The sequence below is a fragment of the Ovis canadensis genome, chromosome 17 (genome assembly GCF_042477335.2).
Source record: "Ovis canadensis isolate MfBH-ARS-UI-01 breed Bighorn chromosome 17, ARS-UI_OviCan_v2, whole genome shotgun sequence".
Lineage (NCBI taxonomy): Eukaryota > Metazoa > Chordata > Mammalia > Artiodactyla > Bovidae > Ovis > Ovis canadensis.
Genome location: NC_091261.1, coordinates 47597630 through 47614021, shown reverse-complemented (window position 1 = coordinate 47614021; position 16392 = coordinate 47597630). Strand labels below are relative to the sequence as shown.

General features: G+C 36.5%; 1 protein-coding gene across 3 annotated transcripts in view; it reads right to left on the bottom strand.

The window, feature by feature from the left end:
• Positions 1–16392, bottom strand: part of FSTL5 (follistatin like 5) — an 873413-nt gene that overhangs the window by 70810 nt on the left and 786211 nt on the right. For all 3 annotated transcript variants that reach the window (XM_069557498.1, XM_069557499.1, XM_069557500.1), the window contains one exon: positions 3174–3281. In XM_069557498.1, the coding sequence (XP_069413599.1) occupies positions 3174–3281 (108 nt within the window). The remainder of the gene's footprint in view (positions 1–3173; positions 3282–16392) is intronic.

Genomic DNA, 16392 nt, shown 5'->3' with positions numbered 1-16392 from the left:
CCTTTGGTTTTTAAGACAGAAGTAAATATCATTTTTATTTTTAGTTTTTTCCCCCAAAAGGTTAATTTTTCTTCATTGCAATGATTATACTTTCATTGGGTTCCATTGGAAATTGCCAAGTTCAAGAAAATAGATTAATTATTATAACAGTCAAGATAGGTTCAGTCATGTTACAATCAAAAACCAAAACAGAACAGAAACAAATCCTTACTTCTTTACTGCTTCTTTATTTTTTAAAAATAAACATTTTGTTTTATACCTGTTACTTTCCCAGAGGTCTTTGGCAAGATATCTATTGCTTTTAGTATTTTTATTCTGTTTTCCATGAAGAAAGAATAGCCAACTACCTTGCATATTTCTATTCATGGCAGACTTATTTTGCCAGAACTAATCATATGGCTCCACCCAACCAGGATACCCTTTTCCCCTGCCATGTGCCCAGGAAGAGAGAACCAATGTACGTGGTTAAACTTTAAAGACATTGTACCTATTTTATTCATGGTTATCTTACTAATGTGTATCAGTGAGAAAGTCCTCACTGGACTTCAGCCACTTATAATAATGTCTACAAGACTATAATAAAACTCAACAGGGTTATAAAAAAGGAACTCTCCAAATTGTTTTCCATTAGGCTGTACAGAGGTGTATATTTCTCAGTATGCATGTAGATGCATTTGAAATTAATAATAGTACTGACTGACAACAGCAGTAATAATTTGGAGAGCTTGCTATGTGTTAATATGTGTTTTAAGTAGTTTACAGGCATCACTGAATTTAATACTCAAACAATACTATAATGTGTGTATTGCATCCCACATCATTCACACTCCTGAAGGCCGATTAACTGAACCTCTCTTCTGCATTTGTCATTGTCATAGATTGTAAAATATGCAAAGCCACACCCCCAGTTCCCTTCAGTCTGGACTTTTTCCCCTGATGGGTCTAGGCCCTTCTTGCTTCTGGAATTGAGCTGGAAGTGGTGATTTGCCAGGTTCGGGACTGAGTCTACTGACTGCAAGGACACAGACTGATCTGGGATGCACTTTGATCAATAGGTGCAATCTTGCAAAAATCCTGGCTCATTTCTAAGAATGTTCTGCTGCCTGCCTCTCTGTGTGCGATGCCTGCAGTAAACAGAGACACCACTTCCCACTGTTGCCTCATCGGACTAGACTTATGTCCAGACCAGTAGAAGAATGCAAGGACTTTATTCCAAGTTGTTCACTGGAGATATTTACTTGTCAAATTGTTGTATATTTGTAGGATAGACACTGCATTTATGTCGTAAAACATCAGACGACTGATACATGAATTTTAGAATTTAAGAGAATTTAAGTTTTCATAAGATATAAATGCCCATTGAAAAGAAAAAAACATAACTATGATAAATCTTTAAGACTTTATCTTTAGAACAGTAGATGGAAAATCATTGTCTTAAATACTTAAAATTATGACAATTTATGGGTTTATATTAATCAATTATAAATATCACATAAAATAATACATAATAAATATTGCTTTCAGACTGGACAAAGACATACAGATTTAGTTATATTTTCAACATGAAAACACAGAGAAGGGCTTTCAGATCCTTGATAAAATGTTGTGCATGTTCAAGTTTAAGAGGGTAACATTATAAGATACAAACATTAGAGCAAAGAAGTACTTCCTAGCCTCATAACCTAGCAGTCTGTAGATGTAAGACTTTCACCATCATGGCACAGGGACACTGGAAAAACTGAGAGCTTGACCATGGGGTTCGGTTTCAATTCATTTTTTCCAAAGGAAAATCAGTTCTCTTTTTCAAATAAATCTTAGATCCCATTATTTTGGAAGACATTTCATGATAATCTTATTGGGAGACAATTATCCATACATATTTTGACATTTCTGCTGAGTCAGGTCTTTCTGAGCAAAAAGTTTGCTTAAAAGATGATGGCATAGCAAAAATGCGTTTGAAAGTTGGAGATGGAGTATTGCTCCTGAGAGATTTAGGGACTTAATTCCTCTGAGCCAATTACTACATTGCCAGGATACTGACATACTCCTCTACTCCAGGAGAAGATTTGGATATATTTCAGAATAACAATCTCTATTTCTCACATGAGATGGTGGACTGAGGTGCTAGCCACCTAAAATAACTTAGAGGCTCATGATTTGAGTCAGTAGGACTGTGCTAGTTATTCAGGGTGACTCTAAACTCTCACCGCATCACCCCATGGGGATAGGGGCTGCAGAATAAATGCTAACAGGTTCCAAGGGTAAGAGACAGTCTGTTCTCTGATTCAGAAACCCTGTTATTCCTGCCAATGTATCTATATATCTGTTTATCTATCTATCACCAACTTATCTATCACCTATTTATATATCATCTATCTGTCTTATACATACATAAATGCACACACACACACACATTCTTCATGTAAATAAATTTTATTGTATGTCATATTTTGAGTAATTCTCAAATACTGCATTTTGTATTATATTTTTAGATGTGAGACTAACCTTTCACTTCTACCCAGCAAATATTTTAAAAATTTGCTAAATCTTATTAGCATATTTTTACTAGACATTCGGGGGAAATAACCCATTTTTAGATGGTTATATAGTGTGTGGGATGATTCTTAACATCCCTACAAAAGTAATTGTCAAAATGTGTATATATGTATATATACATCTATCTGTCAATTTCAAATCATAAGCAAATTCTACAAAAATGACAGTAATTATTCCCCAGTTAGAAATGAACCAGCAGTCAGATAGTGAAATCCTGTGTGTTTGGAGAAAACTGAAGACCTGCTTTGAGACTCTGTCTAACTCTCCCGGGCTCTACTTCACAAGCTACACTCCCCACATCCCTTTCTAGAGAGATGAAAACAAGAAAATTTGAGGGAAGCTGGAAATTGCCAAACAATCCATCACAATCACCCCAACCTCCATGCAGTGGCTTCAGCTTTGTCATTATAGGTTATTCTTTTGGCATATAAATCTAATGTTTGGAACATCTAAATTAAAATATTTCCTAACCAAAAATGTATTTGTGTATCAACATTTTTTTTCCTTTCTGTGAAGATCTAGATGAAAGAACATCATTGTTAAATGGTTAAATGCCCAATTAGATACTGAAAGTTTTAAAGATCATCATTTTCTCAGACACACTGAAAGGGACTTACCTGTAGTGTTGGAGAAGTCTTTTCCATTGTACCCCAGCTGAGCACCCAGACCTGGTCATGAGATTTGTCATAGTGTAATTTAACTGGGACGGGATCTGTGCTTACTGCCTGTAACAGATAGGGGTTGAAAAAGATTTCAGACCCAAATATGACTTTAAAACTTGGCCGGAAATTATGTAAAAATTCAAGGGCTTAGATGTAGGATTAATAAATGTATGTTGCCCATAGATGGACCTAGAGATTGTCATACTGACTGAAGTAAGTCAGACAGAGAAGAAGAAATATCACATGACATCCCTTATTTGCAAACTCTAAAAAGAAATGATACAAATGAATTTATTTATAAAACAGAAACAGACTTACAGACTTAGAGAATAAATTTATGGTTGTATGGGGGTGGGATAGTTAGGGAGTTTAGGATCAAATTTACACGCAGCTGTATTTTAAATCGATGAAAAACAAGGTCCTACTATATAGTCCAGGAAACTGCTCAATGTTATGTGGCAGTTTTGATGGGAGGGGAGTTTGGGGGAGAATGGATAGATGTATATGTATGGCTGAGTCCCTTTGCTGTCCATCTGAAGCTATTACAACACTATTAATTGGCTATACTCCAATATAAAATTAAAAGTTTAAAATTGCATGTTGCCAATTAATTTTCTAAATCCTATTTTGATTAATTCAGAAATATGATACCTTACTCTAATATGTTTTTACATGATTTTATATAGTTTTATATTCATTCATTACCTATGTAAATTGTGTTTAACAGAGAAGCTATTTAGGAACTCAAGGTATAAATGATTAATATGTGCATTTTAATCAGCTGTTGAGTACAGGTAAGAACTATATTTATACTATTAGATTTTTCTATCCCAAAGCTAGTTATGGGATTTGACTGTTTATAATGCTAAAACATCAACAATCTAATATATGGTTGCAACTATAATGACAAATTACCTAATTTAGCTTCTTTAATGAGAAATCTAAAATCACAGAAAAAAGAGAAGCAGCTTTTTGTACTATACTTGATATGAGAAATGCATTTTTCTGCAAATATTTATACCTAGCATTTACGGAAAATACAACTTTCAAACATAAATTGCTGCCAAGAAGTTATTTCACTCACCTTAATTCCAAGCTATTGATATTATAACCTAACACTGCATTTCAGTAATTTCCTATAATAGTTACATATTTTCTAACATAATACATAAAACAAATTGTATTCAATACAACAACCCTTATCTGATATTAAAAGCATTTTTCCCCAGAGCTGTATTGAATGACCTTAGAGAATTTCCCAAGTTAATTCATGATGTAATCCTCTTCTCAATGGGCTAAAAGTAAACTATAATCACATTGAGTATATAGAGATTCATATTTTAACTATCACAACAGCAACTTGGTTTTACTGAAGCATTTCTTTTCTAAAATGTTGGCCTGTATTTTAGCTATTTAAAATTCTCAATACATTGCATTTGAAGTAATTATTGGAGTTCTGAAAAGACCTGTTTAAACATTTCTGTGTTAGTGTCTTCAGCCCTTTTTTTCTAGCTAACAAAGCCATTAAAATACTTTGGTTTCAGGTGGGCAGCGATGTTGTCAGGGAAGGTAGTCCACTTGGAAAGCAGCAGAGATTCAAGTCAATGACTAAGCTTATTCCCCTTTGAGAAGTGTGAAATTTCCCAGCCTTCCTAGAGATGAGGGGTGGTCACATGGCATATCTTAGTTAAGATGATGAATGATTTCTGAAAATAAAGCATTTTCATGGAAAGAGACAATAGCAGGAGGAGACTTCCATGCATCACACTTTTTTTTTCTTCCTGCTTTGAAAGTTGTCATTTAAGAATATTAATCCTCAATTTCTAAAGACTTCACACTCCATTTTATGCTAGTATAGCTCAGCAGGTAAAGAATCGATCTGCAATGCAGGAGACACAGACAGCACAATTTTGATCCCTGGGGTTGGGAAGATCCTTTGGGGAGGAAATGGCAACCCACTCCAGTATTCTTGCCTGGGAAATCACATAGCCAGAGGAGCCTGGTGGGCTACAGTCCATGAAGTCACAAAGAGTTGGACATGACTGAGCAACTAAGCATGCAAGCAAGATTCCTTTGATTTTTCATATTTTCCCTTTATATGTTAAACTTGATCTATGTACGATTAATAGTCAGACTAGTTTACATGTAACTTAAATTGGAATAATATTTAGGCTTTTACCAACTGAGCTGTGAGGGAAGCCTGAAATAGTTCAACAGGCAACAATACCACGATGAGAAAGATGTCACTGTTATTCAATTCTTAAGAGACAGTTATAAAAATAGCAAAGATCATTAGCTAGCTTTTATGTAGTAGGAAACAATCTGAATAAAAATTTTTAGTTTGCCAGCTCTTGTAAGTTTCTTTTCTTCTCACCTGGCCATTCACAAGTATTATCTTTTAAAGGGTATACTGGGATTCTCTGGTGGCTCAGTAGTAAAGAATATGCCTGCCAATGCAGGCGATACGGATTCAATCCCTGGTTCAGGAAGATCCCCTGGACAGAGGAGTGTGGCGGGCTACAGTCCATAAGAACTCAAGGAGTCGGACATGACTTAGAGACGAAACAACAACAAAGTGTATAATGGCACAGTCCATAGTTAATATCCATATTAACATACAGTCCATAGTTAACTAGTTTTGTTAATATCCTCATGAAATGGATAAGAAAACTGAGACATTTGTCTCGCCAGTAGTCATCCAGCAAGTGATCAGCAGGCTTGGTATTTGGGTCTGTGTTCTTTCCCTAAGTGGGGACCTCCCTACCTATGAAAGAGCAGCCCCTCTTGCTGAGAAGTTTCATTCCTGACAATGTCTGGATTGGATAGGTTGCCTTCCTATTTATACTTCATGGACAGGAAATATTCTTTTTTATTTTTTTATTTTTTGGAAGGTGAGGAGAAACGGGGCCCAAGTATATGCAGTAGCATTTGTATAAGCAGCATAATCCCAGGGGAAAGGCATCAAGAGGCAGTATACACCATGTTTGCCTGCGTGCCAAGTCACTTCAGTCCTGAACTACTCTTTGAGACCCTAGGGACTCTAGACACCAGGCTCCTGTGTCTGGGATTCTCCAGACAAGAGTACTAGAGTGAGTTGCCATGCCCTGCTCCAGAGGATCTTCCCAACCCGGGGACCGGATCCACGTCTTTTATGTCTCCTGCATTGATAGGCAGATGCTTTACCATTAGTCCCACCTGGGAAGCCCTATACACCATGGTTATGAATGTGTATTCTGAAACTGACTTCAAATTTTAGTGTCTTCATTTAAACTGAAATAACAATAATGAAATAACACTTTGGGAAGTCACTAAACTTACTGTGGTTCAGTTTCCTCTATAATAAGATGGAGACAATAATAACACCTACTTCAAAGGGTTCCTGTAAATATTACGGAAGGTGGTAAGTACAAAGTGCCCAGGTAAGTCTGGTGAGTGTTAAACATTATAAAAATACCACTGCTACTACTATTAGAAAAAACTAACTGTACTAAAGTACATGGCAGCATCTCAGTGTTTTAGAGATGGAATGCCTTTATTTAGCAAATGAATTTGATAATTCTGTAATAATTTAATAATTAATAATCACAGTCTTAGTCCTGGAAGAGTTTATAGGTGATAGGGTGGAAGAACTTAAAATAACTAGCTGCAAGTCTAATTAATAAAAATACAGGACAATTGCCATGGAAGATCAAAGGAAGATGTAAGAACAGGATGAGGGAGAAGAGGAGGTGATGCTTTCACTGAGCCTTAAACTATGAACATTTTCTTTTATAAATGGCAAGCAGAGACTATTTTTAAAAGTTAACTTATGAGAATATGTTCTAGGAGGTGTCAGAAGTTGTTCATGATTAATCTCCTTCAAATAAGATCAATGTTTTTGAAGGAAGAAAATATAAATTTTCAAAGCAACTTCAGAATTTGAAAGATGTTTATTCAATGCCCTCCAAAATGTGTAAACAATTTTTGCTTTCAGTATTTCATAGGTTTAGTATTAAATTCAGTTTATTTTGCTTTTTGGTTATAAAAGCTCACCAGAACTAAAAAAAGACATTCAGATAAAAATGAAAAGTAATTCTGACATACTATGTTTGGAAGGTGTTTAACTCCTAGGAAAAATCTATTTACAACTTTCAGGTGTTCAGATATAACCCATTTTACAGAGGAAACATTGACATGGTTTTCAGCAATGAAATCATACAACCATGACAAAAATATTTCCAAACAACTGTATTCAGGATCATAACCCAATTTTCTGTCAAAAAACTGATATTTTCCTATTTATATGACCAACCTTTGAAAGGATAAATTACAGGTATTGGATTTTACGAATTATTTGCTAGTCCTCTTTGTAAATTACTTAAACCATCTGTCAGTTTAGATCATTAGCTTTTGTAAAAGAATAGCTCTATATTTGACACTTTAAAATTCTTGCCACAATTAAGCCTCTAAGCCTTTGTGTTGTAAAGCACTTCATTTTTTTCAGTTTTAAAGAAAATTGTACACATTCTATTATAATTGACTGTCCTCATTCTCCCCTACTTTCTGTCACCAGGACCTGGCTGGATCTGCCTTCCAAAGACTGAATCTTTGCAGCTCCTGCCCTGCTCTGAGTGCACAGGGAGCCTTTACCATCTTCAACCTCACCTCAGGATTTCCACCTTTTAATTTTCTACTTGTCACAATCTGGATAGCTTTATAGGAGTGACCTGGTTTTTTTGCTGCTGCTTTTTGTTTTCATTTTTGGTGAGTATTATTAGATGGATCATGGCACCAGTTTGGCCAAAACACTGCAATGTCATCTCATTTCCCTCAGAGTAAAAGCCAGACATCCTTATAATGACTTGCCACTCCCGGTCTTCTTTCTCAGACCCCTCATTTCCCACACCGCCCCTCATTCCTGCCTATGTCTCTGATCTAGATGTTCCGGCCACTTTGCTCTTCATCCAACATGTCAGTCAGTCATCAGTTCAATTCAGTTCAGTCGCTCAGTCGTGTCTGACTCTGCGACCCCATGAATAGCAGCATGCCAGGCCTCACTGTCCATCACCAACTCCCGGAGTTCACTTAAACTCATTTCCATCGTGTCAATGATGCCATCCAGCCATCTCATCCTCTGTCGTCCCCTGGTCCTCCTGCCCTCAATCCCTCCCAGCATCAAAGTCTTTTCCAATGAGTCAACTCTTCCCATGAGGTGGCCAAAGTACTGGAGTTTCAGCTTTAGCATCATTCCTTCCAAAGAAATCCCAGGGCTGATCTCCTTCAGAATGGACTGGATGAATCTCCTTGCAGTCCAAGGGACTCTCAAGAGTCTTCTCCAACACCACAGTCCAAAAGCATCAATTCTTCAGTGCTCAGCCTTCTTCACAGTCCAACTCTCACATCCATACATGACCACAGGAAAAACCATAGCCTTGTCTATACTGACCTTAGTCAGTAAAGTAATGTCTCTGCTTTTGAATATGCTATCTAGGTTGGCCATAACTTTTCTTCCAAGGAGTAAGCGTCTTTTAATTTCATGGCTGCAATCACCATCTGCAGTGATTTTGGAGCCCAAAAAAACAAAGTGTGACACTGTTTCCACTGTTTCCGCATCTATTTCCCATGAAGTGATGGGACCAGATGCCATGATCTTCGTTTTCTGAATGTTGAGCTTTAAGCCAACTTTTTCACTCTCCTCTTTCACTTTTATCAAGAGGCTTTTTAGTTCCTCTTCACTTTCTGCCATAAGGGTGGTGTCATCTGCATATCTGAGGTTATTGATATTTCTCCCCACAATCTTGATTCCAGCTTGTGTTTCTTCCAGTCCAGCGTTTCTCATGATGTACTCTGCATATTCCCCCAGAACCAGTCTTTCCCATATAACCAAGTGTCTGCTTCCTGTACACCTTGGTTGAGAACTCACCTTGTAGGTGAGGCCAACCATGGGCACCCTGCCCTCTGTTCTTAACTTTCCCAATCCCATCTACCTTGTTCTGCTGCTTTACCTTTTCCAATAACACTGACCACTTCCCATATTGTAGAATTTACATATAATCTTCTTTTGTCTGTCTCCAGTCACTGGAGTCTAGGCTCCAGGAAGGCAGGCCTTTTCGGTTTGTTTAGCTATGTGATATCACCTTTTGCACTTAGAATAATACCTTGTAAATAGTAGTATTCAATATATAATTAATGTACCTCTGTATCTACTTTTCAAGAGACAGGTAAGGTGGTCTGGTATTGCCATCTCTTGAAGAATTTTCCACAATCTGTTGTGATCCACACAAAGGCTTTAGCATAGTCAATGAAGCAGATGTTTTTCTGGATTTCTTTTGCTTTTTCTATGATCCAGTGGGTATTGGCAATTTTATCTCTGATTCCTCTGCTTTTTTTATCTAGCTTGAATACCTGGAATTTCTCAGTTCACATACTTTTGAGCCTAGCTTGGAGAATTTCGAGCATTACTTTGCTAGCATATGTAATGAGTGCAATTGGGCAGTAGTTGCACATTATTTGGCATTGCCTTTCTCTGTGATTTGGATGAAGGCTGACCTTTACAGGTTCTGTGCCCACTGCTGAGTTTTCCATATTTGCTGGCATATTGAGGGCTGCACTTTCACAGCATTATCTTTTAGGATTTAAAAATAGCTCAGCTGGAATTCTATCACCTCCACTAGCTTTGTTCATAGTGATGCTTCCTAAGCCCCACTGGACTTCATGATCCAGAATGTCTGGCTCTGGCTGATTGATCACACCATCATGGTTATCTGGATCATTAAGATCTGTTTTGTATAGTTCTTCTGTGTATTCTTGCCACCTCTTCCTAATATCTTCTGCTTCTGTTAGGTCCATACTGTCTCTGTCCTATATTGTCCCCATCTCTTCATGAAATTTTCCCTTGGTGTCTCTAATTTTCTTGAAGAGATCTCTAGCCTTTCCCATTCTATTGTTTTCCTATATTTTTTTGCATTGATCACTTAGGAAGTCTTTCATATCTCTCCTTGCTGTTTTTTTGGAAATCTGCATTCAGATGGGTATATCTCTCCTTTTCTCATTTGCCTTTCACATCTCTTCTTTTCACAGCTATTTGTAAGGCCTCCTCAGACATCCATTTTGCCTTTCTTTTTCTTGGAGATAGTTTTAAGCACCTCCTCGCGTATAATGTTAGAAACCTCCCCCCATAGTTTTTCAGGTACTCTATCAGATCTAATCTCTTGAATCTACTTGTCACTTTCACTGTGTAATAGTAAGGGGTTTGATTTAGGTCATACCTAAATGGCCTAGTGGTTTTCCCTATATTCTTCAATTTAAGTATGAATTTGGCAATAAGGAGTTCATTATCTAAGCCGCAGTCTGCTCCAGGTCTTGTTTTTACTGACTGCATAGAGCGTCTCCATCTTTGGCTGCAAAGAATATAATCAGTCTGATTTGGTGTCGACCATCTGGTGATGTCCATATGTAGAATCAGCTCCTGTATTGTTGCAAGGGGGTGTTTGCTATGACCAGTGCATTCTCTTGGCAAAACTATTTTACCCTCTGCCCTGTTTCATTGTGTACTCCATGGCCAAACTAGCCTGTTACTCCAGGTATCTCTTGACTTCCTACTTTTGAATTCCAGTCCCTATGATGAAAAGGGCTTTTTATTTCTGTATCAGTTCTAGAAGGTCTTGTGCCTCCTGAGAATCCTGTATGTGGGTCTAGAAGCAGCAGTTAGAAGAGGACACTGGACAATGGACTGGTCCAAAATTGAAAAAGAAGTACATCAAGGCTGCATAGTGTCACCCTGCTTATTTAGGCTATATGCAGAGTATATCATGCAAAATGCCAGCTGATTATAAAATGCATGCGGATTATACCACCTTTATGGCAGACAGCAAAGAGGAACAAAGAGACTCTTGATGCAAGTTAAAGAGGAGTGTAAAAAGCTTGCTTAAAACTCAACATTCAAAAAATGAAGATCATGGCATCTGGTCCCATCACTTCATGGCAAATAGATGGGGAAACAATGGAAACAATGACAGAATTTATTTTCTTGGGCTCCAGATTCACTGCAGATGGTGACTGCAGCCATGAAAATAAAAGAGGCTTGGCCCTTGGAAGAAACCTATGACAAACCTAGGCAGCATATTAAAAAGCAGAGACATTAATTTGCCAACCAATGTCCATATAGTGAAAGCTGTTTTTTCCAGTAGTCATGTATGAATGTGAGAGTTGGACCATAAAGTAGGTTGAGCACTGAAGAATTGATTCTTTTGAACTGTGGTGTTGGAGAAGACTCCGGAGAGTCCCTTAGTCTACAAGGAGATCCAAGCAGTCAATCCTAAAGGAAATCAGTCCTGAATATTCATTGGAAGGACTATTGCTGAAGGTGAAGCTCCAATACTTTGGCTACCTAATGCAAAGAGCCAACTCATTAGAAAAGAACCTGATGCTGAGAAAGATGGAAGGCAGGAGCAGAAGCAGACAACAGATGATGAGATGAGAAAATGGAATCATCAACACAATGGATACGAGTTCGAGCAAGCTCCAGGAGATGGTGAAAGACAGGGAAGCCTGGTGTGCTCCAGTCCATAGGTCACAAAGAGTTGAACATGACTGAGCAACTGAACAACAACTACTTTACTGGGAAAAGTAATTTGCAAAATTGAACATCATGCCCAATAGCATAATGATTTAATCATTTTTATTGTTTTATAATATATATGCTTAACAAGATTTGTTATGAACAAAGCTTTTCTCTAAATATATTACAAATGCAAAACTTTTTAAACTTCATGACAGTCTGTCTGTTGATGTGTGCACAATTGCTATCTCATTTGTATAGATTAAAAAAAAATAAATTCATTGTACCAATGTCCATCCCTCCAAACTATAAAACTCTCACTTTACTCTCAAATGCTCTCATGCTCATCATCCAGGTGGCTTGGTGGTAAAGAATTTGCCTGCCAATGGAAGAGACATGAGTTCTGTCTGGGTTGGGAAGATCCTCTAGAGAAGGAAATGGCAACCCAGTCCAGTACTCTTACTGGGGAATTCCCATGGACAGAGGAGCCTGGAGGTCTCCAAGGAGCCTTGCAACTCCAAGGAGTTGCAAATAGAGTCAGACAGGACCTAATGACTAAAACAATCAATGTCCACTCTTTCCAACTGTAAAACTCCCACTTTCCTGCCAAGTACTCTCATACCCACCATCCAAAATATAGATGAATTCAGGTATCCAATATTATTCCATTTATTAAATATTTTTTTAAAGTAATATTATTCTTTTTTTAGTTTAAAAAATATTAAAAAATGTCCTGGGATTCCCTTCTCACATCTGTTCATCTCTCAGTGCTTTTTTATTGTATACACTCTGCTTGGAGACCATTGATGTATATATATTTGTTTCCACAGCCACCAAGCATATCTCAGAAAAAAAAAATTCAGAATATAATGTTCAGAAATATAAGATTGGGAAAAAGGATTACACATATGCTTATCTTTCACTTCAAGATTAACTTATGCACATAGAATGCTTAAGTATTACTTATAGTTTGCATTTCTTATCAACATTATTTTCCTAGAATAATTGTTTCCAAACTTTGCCTTTAGAAACTTAGAAATTACACTTATTTGCAGCACATGATTCAACCCCCACCACCATTATAGAACAAAGGGGATCAATTTTGATCTATTGAATGGTTCTGTGGGACTTTGTTTAAATAAAATTTTCTAACACTCTATGCTGGAAATTTCTCTCTCATCCCATAAACACCATTCTTTTGTGTATACCGCAGCCTTTGCTTGTCTTGGTGACATTCAGATAATTAAGCCATCAAAATCCTTCTTCCAAAGATTTATTGACTTATTAGACATATTCAGAAACATCTTTCAAATCACTATATTTCATTATTGTGATTAATTAATAGTAGCTATCTACATCCAATCAGTCCATTCTAAAGGAGATCAGTCCTGGATGTTCTTTGGAAGGAATGATGCTAAAGCTGAAACTCCAATACTTTAGCCACCTCATGTGAAGGGTTGACTCATTGGAAAAGATTCTGATGCTGGGAGGGATTGGGGGCAAGAGGAGAAGGGGACAACAGGGGATGAGATGGCTGGATGGCATCAAGGACTCGATGGACGTGAGTCTGAGTGAACTCCGGGAATTGGTGTTGGACAGGGAGGCCTGGTGTGCTGCAATTCATGGGGTCACAAAGATTCAAACACGACTGAGCGACTTTACTGAACTGATCTACATATACAGATCCTAAAATCCATATTGCAAATTTCCCATGTAAGCACCTTTTCAGACTGTTATATTATCATGATGAAGTAACTTTTTTATCCTGTTCCTATGTAAAAAATATGTAGAATATACTATATAACACAATAACAAACAGCTTTACTTGTAGTTTTATAAACATATTGGTAATATTTTTCTTTAATATTTTAAAACTGTTTCAAACATTGAATAGAATGCAATTTACTTAAAGTATGAAGGTTTTCTCTTTGTATATCTATAAAATTTAACACCCTCATAATTCCAACATAGGAGATACACATTTATCAGTATAAATTCACTTCTTGAAGTGGTGAACCAATTACAGATAATTTAAAATTGATGCTCTATTGATTATGCTCCAGCTGTATCAACTTCTATAAAGATGGCATGTTTAGTCAGAGTGAAGTTCTGAGAATAACAACAAAGATACACAGAACCTGGAGTTTAGCCTTGACATGAAGGAACAGTGAAGCACAGCTTGTTTATCAGTCTGACAAGTAGAGTACCAGCTGGCTAATTAAGTGAACCTAATTTAAACTAATGATGTAGATTCTCAGGATAACGTGCTAACAGCTAGAGGAGACTGCTGATGACACTTAAGAATACCCGAGGTGTTACAATAAGCCACTTCTGCATCCAAGCAGAACCTGATTTTGTTCCACAGAACACAAAATGAGGTCAGTTTACTAGTTAATCTTTTATGCAAAAAAACACCTGCATGCCATTCTTACAAAAATTATTAATGAGAGAAGCAATAAACATTTGATGTTTAAAGCAGTACCAAGATTATAGATTCCTTTAAGAGTTTGTGAGCTTTCATTTTTAAGCTGCAGGTAGAAATGATATTAATGTAAACACTGAAAATTAATATACCTCTACTGTAAGAATTTATCATGAAGTTTCTAAAACATATGTTGTCAAGAAAATATTTATCATTTTAACAATAAAATGTAGCAATGCTGTTCAAGTTTTTTAAACATTGCTTCCTAAGATTACATATTTAATATCAATTTACAAAGTTAAATACATGCAAAAGAAATAAAGAAAAACTCAGAAATTATGATTTCTTAGAGAAAGTCAGTATAAAACACTAGAACTGACAAACAAAACTTGAAATGTTAAATTTAAATAGGTGTAGTGTTATTTTTCTTACTTTCTTTTTCTAAAGTAAGACAATTTGATTTGGACTTCACTCTCACATCACTCTGTCCATTCTATAAAAAATTCTATAGTAGTTTCTATCATGTTTGGGAGGTGATTAACTAAAATTTGATTATAATTATTATTCTTAGTTGCCACTATAGTATACTCAGGTTATAACAAAAGAAATCAACAGAAATACAGCATAGAATCAGGAAGGATAACTTCATTAGGAGACAAAGGGGTCAAATTGATAAAGGTGCTTTACTCTTTACAGGATTAACTTCACAACTTGCAGTTGACTCAGAACGCACTCTGCTCTTGGATATAAATAAAGATTTAAATGACAAATTGTTGGGAGCCACGTTAGGCACTACTGACAAAACGGAGGCACGGCCCCTGCCCCCTCTCCTCATTATGCAGGCACGGACCCGGGATGAAGGAGTTAGGCCTTGTAATCCTGACTTGTTTTTTCCTCTCCTCTGCTGAGTTGACTGAAAACGAATATTAAGGCGCTTATTGTTCTTGAGAGGAGCATGAGAAGGCACAAAGCCTTCTGCAGCTCTGCTCAGAGAATAATTCATAAAGTTAATCATTGACATTTGTTTAAGGCCTTTACAAAAGAGTGTTCCAGGATGAGCCCATAGGTGGCAGCTTGAGGCCATGGGAGGGATTTATATCTGAAGCCTATTAGTGAGGAAACTGTTTATGGCAAAGGAGTTTACTGAATTTAGGGCTTAGAAATAATTAAAATAGTTAGAAGTTAAAGATTTAAGGAATGTTTGTGAGTTAGCATATTTTACTATAGCTTGTAGAGGTTAGGAATTTTTAGAGACACTATAGCTAGAAGCCTTTTTAAGAGATAGTGAGCTCAGGATGTTAGGGGCAAACAGGATTTAGGAAGATAAGTAGTAAACTGAGGAATGTGTCATGAGTTGCAATGTAATCACAAGTTAACTATAGGACACATTAGAGGAAGTAGATAATAGATGGTAAGGCTGATTCCCAGAGAATCACTGAAGCAGGAACTCTGTTTGAAAAGCAACAATGATTTATGGGCATAATAAATCTGGGTGAGGGGAACTGAAAATGTCAAACCTCTGACCTAATGTTTTTGTAAAAGTATAAAAGAGAATCTTAAACTTGAAATAAATAGGCAGTCCAAGAAATCTGAGAGACTGTCTCATCGCCGGCACCGTCCATCTCTTCAGGTTGAATCCTTGGCTGCTGGAGCTGGACTCTGGCAACAAATTAAGCTATTCTCTTTCAATTTTTGAAGTAACTAGAAATACTTTTTTTTTTTCTGGTTTTAAAACTTGAATTACTTGGATTATTAATTTATAAAACAGACATTTCAATGTCTATGTCTATTAAATCTATTATTTACATGAGAAAAGCCTTGAGAGAGTTCAGAATTCTTAAGAGATGATGTATTTTCCAATGTAAAAGTAGAGTAATTAAGATATTCCTAACTCATCTTTAAACATGTTCTTTTGAGGACTAAAATTCACATACTCTAAGGGCATGTTAAACAAACATAAGGATGTATTATTTCACCAAGCAGTCAGAAGACTTATGGAATTCACTTATGGAATTCACCTCTTCTAAAGAGGTTCACAGGTTGAAATTATAAATGGTTGAAAACAGGAGAATTTAAACAAACTCAAAGATAGAAAATTTGATTTTATTTAAAAGATAATTTTATGGGATATATATCTAAAATTTTAGGTTGATATTTTAGTCAACAATATCCCTGAAAAAGTAGTGTCTTGTCAGAAATAAGGATAGATTGCA